We start from the raw sequence: 14,545 nt of genomic DNA, 5'->3' as shown, positions 1-14,545 counted from the left end.
TGGGCGTGCACGTGCATCAGCGCGTGTCTTGTTTTCCCACGCGGCTACACAGAGCTGCTATCTGTGTGTGAGATCTGTGAATCAGGAAGTGGCTCCATTTTGCGCTCGAGCGGAGAACAAGCACATCAGCACTCTGCTGCCCAAGGCTCCGGGCAATCCCCACGGAATGGGAGAGGAGAGGAGAGGAGGGGAGGGGAGGGGAGGGTGCTTGAGCCCCTGCCATTTTATCCGTCTGTAAAAAGTGCCCTCTCCAGACCATGAATGCAGTTTTTACTATGGTGAAAGAAATGCAAATGCCCCTCTTTCCATGCCATACCTGAAGGCAGCATTCAAGAGAATCGTCTTGGTCAAACCCTCCTGAACTTGAATGCAGCATCTTATGTTGAAAGAACTGCCCTCTCTGTGTAGAAATCGTTGCCGTTACGCCACATCTCCAGTATTCACTTGATGCTTAGTTATGCTCAGTTCAGTGTGGTATCAAGAACCGATAATAGCCGACCTCCAAGCTCACAACGCGTCGCAGTGCGATGCGTTGTGAGCTTGGAGGTCTGCTATTTTCGATATCTTCACCAAAAGGCCCTTTTAGAAATGTCAGCCCCTGCCTCTCTAATATTCTCTGCACGTCCCTGGAGGAGAGGAGAGGAGAGGAGAGGAGAGGAGAGGAGAGGAGAAAGACTGGAAATGTGGAGTTGTAATAAAGTTCTGTTAACACACGGGTGACTAAAGCCGGCATCATAGTCGCCTGGGCGGTGGAAGGCTTTACACCGCGGTGTAGTCTTTTCGAGTCTTTTTGAGTCATGAAACTACAACGTTACATCATTCCTCGCGGTGGAGAGCTTTCTACCGTGAGTCCCAACACATCTCTCTGTTTTTACTATCAGACAGACAGGCTCTACACCCCGTTCACTGATTGGTCAATCTAGACTAGTCAGTCACGGTGAATAGGTCTCCACCGTGGCGTACTATGATGTCCTGCACTTATTTTCTGACTTGAGGTGGAAAGCTTTCCACCTCAAATTTGCGGTGGATAGCTCTCCACCGTACACTCTGATACGGGCTTAACCTGTCCCTTAGGCCGATTTTGAGATTTCAAAGTGCAATAACTCTCCCCTTGAATGTCTCAGAATTTTCCCCTTCCATGACTTTTCCTAAATACTCAAGATATATGTTCTCAGACAAAAACATATGCACATCTATGCGGTTGTTACTTGCGCCAGCAAAGGTGCACAAGTACTGCATCCGGTGGCGTACGCATCTGTCGTGTCACAGCCCCTTTGGCTGTCTAACAGACGTAGCTCGGGAATCGGATGGCCTGCGAGGCTACCTTTGGCCTGGCCTGGAGGACCTGCAGGTCAGCTTTGGGCTGACGTTGTTAAAATCAGTCAGAACACACAGAACCGATCTGGTCACTTGCAAATGCAGTGTGAAAAGTCGGCCAAAAGATCAGATTTGAGAACCAAATCGGATTTAGGCTGGATTTGACTGCAGTGTAAATCCGGCCTGGGTGGCAAGCCAGTCTCTCTCTCCCTCTCCAGACGACAGCACCCTTTAGTTCTGTTCCCTTATGTTTGCACACTCCACACTACACTTATCACTCATCCGTGCATTGCACTATACTGATTACCGACGTAGGCTAACGCACCTCAAAATCCTTTGCAACTATTATTTAAACCATTTGTTAATAAATTATTATAACTTTTTATACCACAAACACGTGTCCTCCTCAATTTATCATGGCCCCACGGGCCGGGTCGTGACAGTCGCATATCTCCTTCGCGGATGGTGACTGCGAGACAGCCTCACAAACACAGACAAACGCCAACAATCGCTCACGTAGCAGACCTGCACAGCTCGATGTGGATCGATTGTGTCTGTCACTGGTTCCGCAGTCGCATTTAGCAGGAGGAAAAAAAATCGTTGTTTGGAAAAATGGAAAGCTAAACTAATATTTGCCCATTGATTCACGGATGCAGGTGTTTACACCACCACCAGAATCCATAGCCAGTCATAGCACTAAGGCTTGCCCACCTGCCCCCTGGCAGGTAAATAAAACTTTGGGGAAGGTGAAGTTTGCATTCAGGTTGCCCGACTGGGCAAGTGCTCATTTGAGAGGGGACGCAACCGTCTATAAACACAACACAAGATATCTGTTTAAACACCTGAACGTGGCCAGTGTGCTCTGTCTTCTGGTCTGTGGAATGTAAAATAAGAGCACTGTTTATATACTGTATAATGTGCTGTTTTTACTGTTGCTAACATATAAAATAACAAGTGTGAAACCATAGACATATTCAATCATAGGTATTTAGTATTTGGATTTGGAAGTATTGAGGTACAGTTTAATTATTTTTTTTATCGCACAGCTCCAGAAGTAAATACATTTAATTAAAATCTTTCCTATAATTTTATAATGGAAAATTTACTTTTTGGGCAAGTGGAAATGACCTTTGGGTAAGTAGAAGTGGACCTGTACTTGCCCGATGTGCAAGTGCCTCTGAGACCGTAGTGTCAACTGTCAATTAACCCCTGTATAATACCCCTCAAGTGAAAAGTTTCTGAGTTTTTTTCATGACCCCATAAAAGTGCCTCTGTTATATGGTGCATTGGCGCCCCCCGTTGGTCCACTCTAGCTTTTCACATCAGCTAGTGGCAGGGTCATCAATATGTCCAGTTTGTCCATAAACAGTCTGTGGCACAAGGGGGGAGGGGGGAGGAGTGGGACTGAGTTGGAGGTGGAGGGACCTTAATTATTTTATACTTTAGCTATTGAAAAATAGCAGATATACAAGCTCATAGCACTGCACCGAGTGCCACGTTGCAAGCTTGTAGATCTGCTATTTTTGAAAAGTCGTGAAAATGCGTGCAAATCTTTGAATATATGTATTATAATTTTATATATATATTTTTTTTGGGGGGGCTTTTCTGGGGGGTCGACACGCAGCAAAGGTCGTCGGGATCAGGACTCGAACCTGCGACGCTGCAAGGGCTGGATTACCAGCCTAGGTGTCTGGACCACTACCCTGTGGCCCAGGCGAATATATGTATTTTTTTAAGCAAATTTTTGTAACTCAAATTTTGCTTCTAGGGGGGTCCCTGGAACTAAATATTTAGAGTTTAAATTTTCACAATTTTTCAAAAATAGCAGATCTACAAGCTGCACAAAATAATAATAATGCGTTCCCACTTCCCAGTCTAAATGGGTTAAAGGGGAAGACCACCCATTTTCAATATTGAACTGTTCCCCCCCTTCTGTGTTGCCTAGAACTGGAGGATTGATTTTGGGGTTTGTATTGTAAAGTACAACTTGATGACATCACACATTGTACTTTACAATACAAACCCCAAAATCAATCCTCCAGTTCTAGGCAACACAGAAGAGGGGGAACTTTTTTTTTCCTCCTAAGGTATATTAATGACATAGTTCAATATTGAAAATGGGTGGTCTTCCCCTTTAAACAAAATGTGACACAGATTTGTGTTCCAGGTCTTAATGTCTTCTTTTTCTTTTTTTGTGCGACTGTGCAGATGACGGGCAACAAGATGACGTCTCTGAACCTGGCCACCATCTTCGGGCCCAACCTGCTGCACAAGCAGAAGAGCTCCGACAAGGAGTTCAGCGTGCAGAGCACGGCACGCGCCGAGGAGAGCACCGCCGTCATCGCCGTGCTGCAGAGGATGATCGCCAGCTACCACACCCTCTTCATGGTGAGCCTGTAGGGGGATTCTGTAGAGCAGGGGTTCTCAACCATTTCAGGCCGCGACCCCCAAAATAATCATATTTTAACTCATTTGTTGCCCACGTGGTGTCAACGCGTCAATCTCTTTGATGTCCACATGTGCCCATCGACGTGTTTGACGCGTTGTACAGTAAACTATACTGTGCTGTAGCTACTGTACTTGGCTACCGCGGTGATGAAACAAACTCCATTTCCCAAAATGCAGCGCGAAATCACGTGACCAAGAAGTGCTGTCTGCCTCGTTCACTGCCCTGTAAAGCTGCTGCACAAACATGCAGTTTTCTCCGGATCTTTTCTTTTTTTTTTTTTTCGCGTTCAAAACGCGGCCTTCTCTACCGGCTGTCACACAATCGCTGCGGCGCAGGATTGTTAAAAAACTGAAAGAAAAGATTTTCGCTAAATAAACAGGACATGCTTGGATTACATTTACTCTGATTACTTTTTTCTCCAGGACCTTGAAGGTAGGCAAAATGGCGGGTTGCCATGGGCACCAGCAAATTAACCCTTGCATTCATCGTCGGCACCCGCTGTGTTAACTGGGGACCCCCCACTCCCAGCCTGACGAGTTGAGACATTACATTTTGTATAACATGGTTCTATTGTGAAAATAGACGATCTGCATGCTCACAACGCCTCGCAACTGTGGTAGAAAATATTTATATAGTAACAAATATGTGTATGTAGTCTACAGAAAATCTCACTAGGCTACTCAATTTAGCTGTACCTGCAGCTGTCAATCTAACAGCTGAGTTCTCTCCCCCACCTATGCTTGCTCTCTCACTCTGTCAGCAAATCCTTTATTTCTGTAACTGTTTCTATGTTGCTGTGTTTAGAACATATCCTTATAAGACCATGTTAACATGTTAGAATAGCATCTTGGACTATAAGAGCTGTATGGTAATGGTACTAGGGAGGCTTGTGCCCAGAGGGGCTGACAGGAGAGGCCAGGAGGCCTTCTCCCCTGATCCTGTGAATGCTGACACTATGTTCAACTTTCTGCCTCTTTGAATAAACCTTTGTCAATTCTTCAAATCCTTCATCCTTGTGGAACATTAATATTTTCTATCATAATTGGCGAGCCAGCCAGGAGCAATATTTCATCTTTCACCATAGATGGATACTTGCTCAAAAGAACCTTGGGATGAAGGAATTTTTTGGAAAGGAGATTTTTGAAAGCAGACCTAAAGCACCATGGAGAACAAAGAGGAGACCACTACAGAAGCAACTTGCAAGCTATGCAAAAATCAACTGACTTTCAAGCAGATCTACAAGGTCGAGACCTCACAGATTAACAATAATCTTGTGATGACTGCAGCCTGTGGTGACAAGGAGGGCAGATTGCTATTCACCAACATGGAGAGCAAGTCGGGCACCAAGAAACAACACAGACTGACAGCGGAGGTGACGGAATCGACACCACGTCGAACACCAACAGACTTTTGCCACAGTAGGAGGGGACCAAGCCAAGGACACACATGCGGTGTGAGAGCCACTGGACGCTGGACCCCACCAGCCCAGAGGAGATCACTGAAGCAGAGACACTAACCGCCACATGCCATAAGCCAAATGAAGACGGAGAGAAGAGCCATGAAGACTACAACAACTATATGTTTGATATTAAGCTGAGTAATTTATATAGGAATAACATTTAGGGAAAAAAATAGGACCACAATTAAGTTCTCTTTTAGACAAAATTATTAGGCATCTAACAAGTCCTATAGATTTGCCTTCTGACGTCAGACGGAGTTACGCAGCAGATGTAAGACGTCATGGGACTTGTTCCTTTTATCTCTGTCATGAATAAGAACATAATTGTTGTAAAAGGTTTCACCTGAGAAATTCAGGTTAAACAGAATATTAGCTAATAGTTGACATCTAAAATATGAGTCAACAAGGCATTTGCCACTAATGTGAGAATATTTGGTTTTATGGTTTAAACTCTGGTGTTTCAAAATTGAAGAGTTGGGCAGCTCCGGGAACGTGGTGACTGTCAAGGAAAACACTTGAGTCAGACGGGAGTACATGCTGGCTCTTGATTTTGTAAAACAGAGTTTCAAAGTACAAACAAATATAGATTTCACATTTACTAAATTCTAGAAATGTTTCTGTTGAAAACACTTGTACGTGATGACTAAATTCCATGTGGCAAGATTCCATGTAGCGAATTGCACTATTGCAATTCCATGTGATGCTATGTTTAATTCAGACAACCCTTAAGAACGAGAGAAACCTCTCAAACCCAAACAAGCAGATCTACTATTCTGTAAGGTATAGCTCAAGATGTACTGTAATTGTCTGAAATGTCTATTGATTTGGCACTCTATAAATATCCTGTTGTATGTAAATGAATAAATTATTCATTCACAAAAAAAAAGGATGGAATGTGGTAGAAAATATTTATATAGTAACAAATATGTGTATGTAGTCTACAGAAAATCTCACTAGGCTACTCAATTTAGCTGTACCTGCAGCTGTCAATCTAACAGCTGAGTTCTCTCCCCCACCTATGCTTGCTCTCTCACTCTGTCAGCAAATCCTTTATTTCTGTAACTGTTTCTATGTTGCTGTGTTTAGAACATATCCTTATAAGACCATGTTAACATGTTAGAATAGCATCTTGGACTATAAGAGCTGTATGGTAATGGTACTAGGGAGGCTTGTGCCCAGAGGGGCTGACAGGAGAGGCCAGGAGGCCTTCTCCCCTGATCCTGTGAATGCTGACACTATGTTCAACTTTCTGCCTCTTTGAATAAACCTCAGGCCCGGATTGACACTAGGGAGTAGGGGGACGATTCCCGGTGGACTGGCCTGGTGGACTGGCCTGGTGCCTCCTGAAAAAAAGTAAAAGACCCCCTTTGCGCAGGCCACATAGCCAGCAGCAGCAGGGCTTCATACAGCAGCCCTGCCTGTGTAACTTGACACCACAGCTGGCCTGTGCTGACAGCTACTCGCCCCCTCCCCTCTCTAAACAGAAAAGCAACGTGTGTTTTATCCCCAAGGGATTGGTCAAAAAGGACAGCAATCAACTTCTTTTTTAGAAGAATCAATGCGTGATTGGTTAGTTTGGCTTTCTGGCCAGGCCCTACCACAAGCGTGCTCACAGACAGACCTACCGGCTAAGGAAGGCAGCACACAAACACACATCTGACTGAGGATAGTGGCCAGACAGCAGAGAGAAGGCGACGAAATAAATAGTTAAATTATGGACCCCAACCCCAGCCGCATAGCCCCACAAAGAAAAAGAGAAAACATGGAGCTGAAGGGAGAGAAGGATGGGGGGAAATGTTATACTGACTGAAATGTTCAAAGCTTCAGCATGCAGTCTTCTAGTAAGAATGATTCAAGTTACACTTTAGGGTTTGGAGGAAACATTTGGTGGATACTAGTATGCACAACTCTAAAATAACTGGTGCAATTTTGTGTTGGGGCGCCTCTGTGCGGCTGCAGAGTTAAGGTGCTATCTATCCCTGAGACCACACTACTAAGTGATTATGCTAATGTATGGACAGAAGTTAAGAAATGGGAAACATTGTACTGAGTTGGAGTTTCATACACCATCTTCAGGCATATTCTACACTATTGTTGTCATTTTATATATAATTTGAGCTTGACTGTGATACATGTGGCTACCTGATTGATTGATGTTTTTGTGGGATAGAGAAAAATGTGAAGCTGCTGTGCTGTTGAAACAGACAATCTGTAAGCTAGCTATGTGGTATGTTGTTTGTAGGGTGGAGGCCAGTGCTTGTTAGTTCCAGTAATTATTCCACAATGTCTTCCTAACTGAATAGGAGGTTCCATAGCACTACTAGCAGAATGGAACTACTAGCAGATAGTGATGATTCTAACTGAATATAAGATTATTCCGGGCAGGGCCGTGCGGGAGAAATGCGGGGCCCTGTGCGAAGTCCTGTGCGAGCCCCCCCCCCCCCCCCCCCCCCGCAGCACGGGTGTGATTGTTTGCGTGTATGTGTGCGCACACGATTTTCAGTGGCTGTGCATCTATAAATGCAATGGAATTATGCAGCTACTCTACCTCTAAAACGGTAAGACAGTAGCATGTTTATTCTGCTGCTTTTATTGTCCACAACGGATAAAGTAATTATGAGGACACACACACGCACACGCACGCACACACACACACACACACACACACACACACACACACACACACACACACACACACACACACACACACACACACACACACACACACACACACACACACCACCGCTCACTTTAAACTTGGTTTGATTTTTCCCCCTTCTCCATCAGCATACAGTATCAGGTACTGTAGCTACAATTTCGACAGTCCAGTAACTACAAGCCCTGGCTTCTCTATCCCACAAAAACATCAATCAATCATGTAGCCACATGTATCACAGTCAAGCTCAAATGATAAATAACAATAGTGTAGCATATGCCCGAAGATGAGTTAGATGAGGGGATTGATGAGAACATTACCCTGGCCTTACCTCGCGCAGATATGATGCTCTCTCTCTCTCTCTCTCTCTCTCTCTCTCAACTCTCTCATAAGTTACGGAAGGGGAGGGGAAGGGAAGGGAACGCTGAATCGATGTAGGATCCCGTACGCTAATCCCGTACGTGTCTCAAGACTAGATACCGGTACATTAAATCCCATAGCCCGAAGGGACAGTCAGCCGTTTCACTGGTTGTTGCTGGTTGTCAGGGAGATATCACAGCCAATCGGTTGACAGGCTCTGTCTCCGTCCTGCAGATTGCGGTGTTTGTGTGAAGATTTAATATGAAAACAAAACTAAATCAATTAACCAAGCCTAGTGCGGGGCCCTTGCAGGTGCGGGGCCCTGAGCGACCGCACCGTTCGCTCTACCTTTGGCACGGCCCTGATTCCGGGGGAGAGGTGCATGCAGAGCTCTACTCAGTGATAATACAGTACAGTACTAGATTGTACAGTTTTACATTGAACATTGGCGTTTGCATATAATATTGATATAGTAAGCTGACATCTAAATGCTTTGCTGACAAAATAATACTATATTTTTATTTAATTGCATACCATATAAATAATATGGACTGGATATAGAACACTTTCTAGTGTGACCACCGTCGGCGTGAGCGTCTGGGAAACCGGGGATTTCCCCGCTGGGCCGCTAGGGGGAGTCCGGCGAGCGGGCCGCTGCAGGTCACTGCAGTGTTTCAATTGAAACGGGCCTCGGCCGTCAATGCGAATGATCGTCGTCCATCAGAAACCCCCATTGGGGCCCCCTTTCTGTAACGTGCTAGTTCTGCCTATGTCCTGTTGCCAGGGGGGACTCCGACTGCCAGTAAATCTCAGTCCAAATAAATGACGCTCATATGTGAATGACACTCTATCGGAAGCCCCCCTCAATGGGCCCCCTCTATCACGCTGTGCCTGTGAGCTGTGACGCTGCACACCGATTGGCTTCACTTTGTAATACGAGCTAGGCGCGCGGTTTAGTTGTTGAATGGACTATCAAAACAAGTTGTTATTAGTTAGAATACATCACAGAGCCTTTCAAACGAGAGAGCATTTGTGAGTAAATTTGGCAAGTTGTTCAACCACTAATTAACAAGAATGCACGCTCATTTTAAGATGGCAACAACAAACATGGACGCAACACTGGTCTGTCGCATCCTATGGTCGCATCCAGTCAGATGAAACATGTCATGTGGACAGCTGGACACGTTAAAACGTTACCTTGAATGGAATATATCTGAGGAGCAATTATGTCAACTTCCCCAAAAGGCTGTCCTGTCTTATTAAACCAGACGCTGGGACAGCATCCACTGCTTGTATTGTATCCACAATATAACTTGTGAGTATCCTAATTTATTACCTTAACATGTCACGCCAATGCGCAAATGGTAATGTGGGTAGCCTACAGTAATTAATGTACAGTATTTGTGCAAGTTGGCCCTACATTTGTGGATAGCCTATGCATTATGTTCAAACAGTTCAATCCAAAACATAATGCTTATAGTCCAGTAATTTTAGGCCAAAATTAGGCTAAACCTAAAACAAATTGCAATAGTAGCAAACTCAACTGATTCTGTATCCTCATTATATCCTTAGTGAGAGAAAAAAAGTCCCAAGGAATCCCATCAGGGCAAAGTTTTGAAAACGACCTACCTACCTTCACTTACTATACACTATAATATAAAGGAAAAAATGACTCCCAAAAAAATCTGCTTTAAGTGGGATGTGAGGGATCAAACTAGGGTTTTTTAATTATTCGGAATCCATTGCAAGCATTTGTTTTGCACGAAAAACATTCATTGGGCAAGAAATGGCCACTCAAAATGATGGTTTAGTGATGAGTCATCAATTTTCACAGTCTTTTGGGGTCCGTTTTTAGTGTGGCGTTGGAACCGTTCATTTTGAGGAGGGGGTGCTCAAGTGAAAAATTGACAATTAATTAATAAATAATGCTCAATTTTGACAATTAATTAATAAATAATGCTCAAAATGTTTTGCTCGCGCGCTACGCGGCCTCGCATAGGGCCGGTCTATGCAAATCCCGGGGCTGAAAATTCCTCCCACACCGAGCCTGAGTGTGACTGTTGGTATATATGGAATAATGATTTTCAGTGATTACTTAGCCCATGTGGAAAGGAAACATGCTGTAACTGTTGTCTTCATATGATTGCTCCTGTGACATACTGCACTGTCTGCACAGAAGCGAGTGTTGTAGTGACTACCTCTGTAGGCCTACAGTGGGTGGTATATATTAGTATATTCGTTTTTTATGTGTTTTGTTTTACAAGAAACATCTCAGCCAAACAGAACTGAAGCTCTGTAAGGCTGTCACGTGTGTGAGTGCGGGTGGTAGGCGCGTTAATGTGTTTTCATGTTGCCTAGCGTTTGGGTAGGGTGGCCTGGAAGGGTGTATGGGTCCCTATGGCCCAGACAGGCCCACTCCGGCCCTGATAAACCTTTGTCAATTCTTCAAATCCTTCATCCTTGTGGAACATTAATATTTTCTATCATACAACGCGAGGCGTTGTGAGCATGTAGATCTGCTATTTTCACAATTTCTGACTCTGATATTTGACAATTTGGCCAATGTTTGATTTGTCATTTTAGAGGTATTAAAAAGTCCTTACATTGTCACTTTAGAAATGTGCAGATACCCTCTATACACTTAAACTTTATGGTGGTTTGTTTACTGTTGAGTGAGAAAACAATGTTGCACATTAAGTTAATCATCTGGGAACCCCCCAAAATAATTTGCAGGTTGAGAACCAGTGCTGTAGACCAGTGGGGTCCGGGGACCACCAGTGATCCCTAAGGGGGTTCCAGGTGGTCGCAACGCGTCGCAACGCGACGCGATGTGAGCTTGTAGTGTAGATCGGCTATTTTCAAATAACCTAGACATAAAATAGAGCTAAAGTGGATCAATGTGTGTTTTATAATCATGTATTGTATATCTGCAAAGTAAATAGTAACTGAAGTTTTCAAATAATTGTAGTGGAGTAAAAGTACAATATTCGGAACCGAGATGTAGTGGAGTAGAAGTGAAAAGTACTGAAAACTGGAAATACTCAAGTAAACTACAAATACCTCAAAATCGTACTTAAGTACAGTACTTTAGTAAATGTACTTTGTTACTTTACACCGCAAGCTCCACTGAAACCTTATACCTAAAGCAACAAGCAAAGCAATTCAAATGTGTTTGTGCATGCAATCACCATGCTATATTATGCAGACAAAAAGACAAACTATGGCAGCTGGATACAGTTTCGGGATGTACACAAACAATGGCAGGCTGTGGGACGACGGCGACGCGGATCGCATTTGGAGCCCAATCAAAACGGCACACATAATAACCAACGTCAGAAGTGCCTGAGTGCCTCTTCACAACAATGTAACCGAGGAGGCCAATATGAAAGTGCCAGTTAGCAGCTTTTGGCTCGTCACAATGTTTTGAAAACATTTCACCAACCTCCCTCCCTCCGCCCTCTCTTCTCCCTGCACACACACTGCACCGCATCATGTCCAGCAGGGACGTGCAGAGAACGTTAGAGAGGCAGGGGCTGACGTTTCTAAAAGGGTCTTGTGGTGAAAATAGCAGACCTCCAACCTTGTGCGACGGCCTTGTAAAAATGTACACATTTGAAACTTGGAGATACAAGGTTTTATTTTTAATTTTTTCCTCCGGGAATGAACCGGAAGTTCGGGAGTTGTCCCGCTTTTCCCAATGGCCAGCACGTCCCTGTATCCAACTCTTCCTTTTCTTCTTGTTTTGGCATTAAAAGTATGCCGTGCCTTGAACGCCAAGCTCAGCGGCACTGTTGACTGGTTCACAGCGCGAATCGACCCACAAGTACGTACGGTATGCATCTTTTAGCCAAGTCGACGATTTCAGAAGACAGTGTTTGAGAACATAAACTGAGTGGTGCTGGCCCGGACGGCTAGGGTAGCGGCCCGGAAACCTAGGCTGCTTCGGCAGCCTGACAGCGTGTCGCGGGTTCAAATCCCGATCCTGACGACATTTGCTGCTTGTCACTTCCCATCTCTCTCCCCCCATTGCCTGTCAGACTACTACTATCTAATAAAGGCAGAAAAAAACCCAAATATATACTGTATATCTTAAAAAAAAAAACAGAGTGGTGGTGTGTTACTCTCACAGAAACTCTTACTGTGATTGATGCTTATTGTACATAACCGATTTATTAATGTATTATTAAAAAAGGTAGTAACTATGGACTTAATGGAAACACTCATCTGAAGATCGTTTCTGTATTTAGGGGGGATTTAGCTTTGCATATTTAATATTAACATTAAATATTAATATTAGTCTAATTAGAGTCTAATATTAGTTGCCGACTCCACTGTACCTCCAGCATCACGAGCTGTCACCTCAGCCAAAATGTGAATAGTTTTTACTCTGTTTTACTCTGTCTGGCTAACTCTACCTAAGCTCATTTGAAGTAGGCCGTTCTTTCTACTCAAGTACTTTTGTACTTTTAGTCAAGTACATCTTTAATTCCAGACTTTTAAATTGTAACAGAGTATTTCTACATTGCTGTATTGATACTTTTACTTGTGTAAAACATTTGAATACTTTTTCCTACCACTGAGTATAGTGCAAAACTAACAAAATGACACTATAGCTTTGGACTCTACTGCAGGGTCTTCAATGTTTTCAGGCCAAGGACCCCTTAGTGGAGAGAGAGATGAAGCAGGGACCCCCACAACCTGTTTATAGATTCCATATAGCTTCATCGTTTGACAGCACAATCATCAGTGTATTTTGGATTCATGTCAATTTGAGTTTTTAGATATTCAATACTTCAATACTTAATAAACTTGACCTTTCATGCGGTTGCCACCTCTTCACAAAACCTCTTTGCCAAAAATAGCCGATCGCGAGGCGTTGTGAGCTTGTAGATCTGCTATTTTTGGCTAAAGTTCACAGAATATGGACGCTAGGGTTCAAGTGGTTATTATAAAAAAGGAGAAAAAAAGTTTCTATCACACAAAGATATGGAGGACCCCCTGTAGTAACTCTGAGGACCCCATAGGGGTCCCGGACCCCCTGTTGAAGACCTCTGCTTTACTGTATACCCCCCCCCCCCCTTCTCCTCCTATTGTACCCATTGTACTCTACATTGTACAGTGTACATGTTATCCATTACCAACCAGGCCAGGATAATTGGTCTCCCCACACCCAAGCTGTACAAAACCAAACAATAAAGCCGCTGCACGCATGCTGCAACCTCAGGAGAACAGTAGAACGTCACTCGCACGCGCACACACTGTCAACCGCTAACCTTACCCTACTGTCCTGTTAAACGCAGAGGAGCGGAGGATACCGCAGGCAGTGGCGTCAGTTCAGAAAAGGCTAAGGTATGGCAACATGACCGGTGTCTTGAACGCATGTGCAAGACACCAGTCATGTTTGCCATACCTTAGCAACAGGCATGATGTATTTATTTTAAGAAGTACATTTTACTTTTCCCCCCGTTTCTACGGTTTCTTGGGCTGAATATGGCAGCCTGGAATGGTTGTTCAAGTGCAGCTAAACTTGGCATGTTAGTAAACATGCCACAATTAACAGTAATGAATTGCACCTGTGCAGCTGACCTGCGGAACCTGGGAATATACCATTCTGTCAAGATGGGGAGAATACAAGTGTGAAGAATATAATTATAATACCTTGTTAAAGTTATTTTACTGTATTTTAACAACATAATAACCAGCACAGAGAGACATTCATGTATTTATATTTAAAAGTAACTTTTATTTTCCCCCCTGGACCCAGGTTATGGCAGCTGCATACCCCTGCCATACCCAATTGACGCCCCTGAACGCAGGGCCATGGTATGGCTGCCGTAATTTCTGTCATTGTGTGTGCCTATTGTGTGTCGCCGTCACCGCACTGTCGTACCGATGTGTACTGCAACAGTGTTCAGGGGCGTCAATTGAGTATGGCAGGGGTATGCAGCTGCCATACCCTGGGTCCAGGGGGGAAAATAAAAGTTACTTTTAAATATAAATCCATGAATGTCTCTTTGTCTATCTGTGCTGGTTATTATGTTGTCAAATTACAGTAAAATAACTAAATGCAAAATTTAACATAATGGTCACTTTAACACATACAGTGCCTATCCTGAACATGTTCGGCTTTATTTCAATCCAATACAATTTTTTTTATTTTTTATTTTACTTACCCTGAGCTGCTTGTAGAGCCGTGGGTGGTCCTGGCTCGTCCTACGCTAGCCAGCGAGCCATTTTACATGGTCCGACGATATATTCCATTAAAAATGGTTTAAAATACATTTTTGAGACCCCCAATGTTCAC

The 14,545-nt window shown here is 43.9% G+C and overlaps 1 protein-coding gene across 1 annotated transcript in view; it reads left to right on the top strand.

Annotated features, from left to right (window-relative positions):
* The window catches only part of LOC308280099 (rho GTPase-activating protein 6-like), a gene marked incomplete at both ends in the record, with an annotated part of 289,879 nt that overhangs the window by 261,178 nt on the left and 14,156 nt on the right, over window positions 1-14,545 (top strand). Inside the window, one exon of the mRNA XM_080720362.1 lies at window positions 3,526-3,705. Within this exon, the coding sequence (XP_080576488.1) occupies window positions 3,526-3,705 (180 nt within the window). The remainder of the gene's footprint in view (window positions 1-3,525; window positions 3,706-14,545) is intronic.

This window comes from Nannobrachium achirus, assembly GCF_963921795.1.
Source record: "Nannobrachium achirus genome assembly, chromosome: 24".
Taxonomy (NCBI): domain Eukaryota; kingdom Metazoa; phylum Chordata; class Actinopteri; order Myctophiformes; family Myctophidae; genus Nannobrachium; species Nannobrachium achirus.
This window is presented reverse-complemented; position numbering and strand designations above follow the sequence as displayed.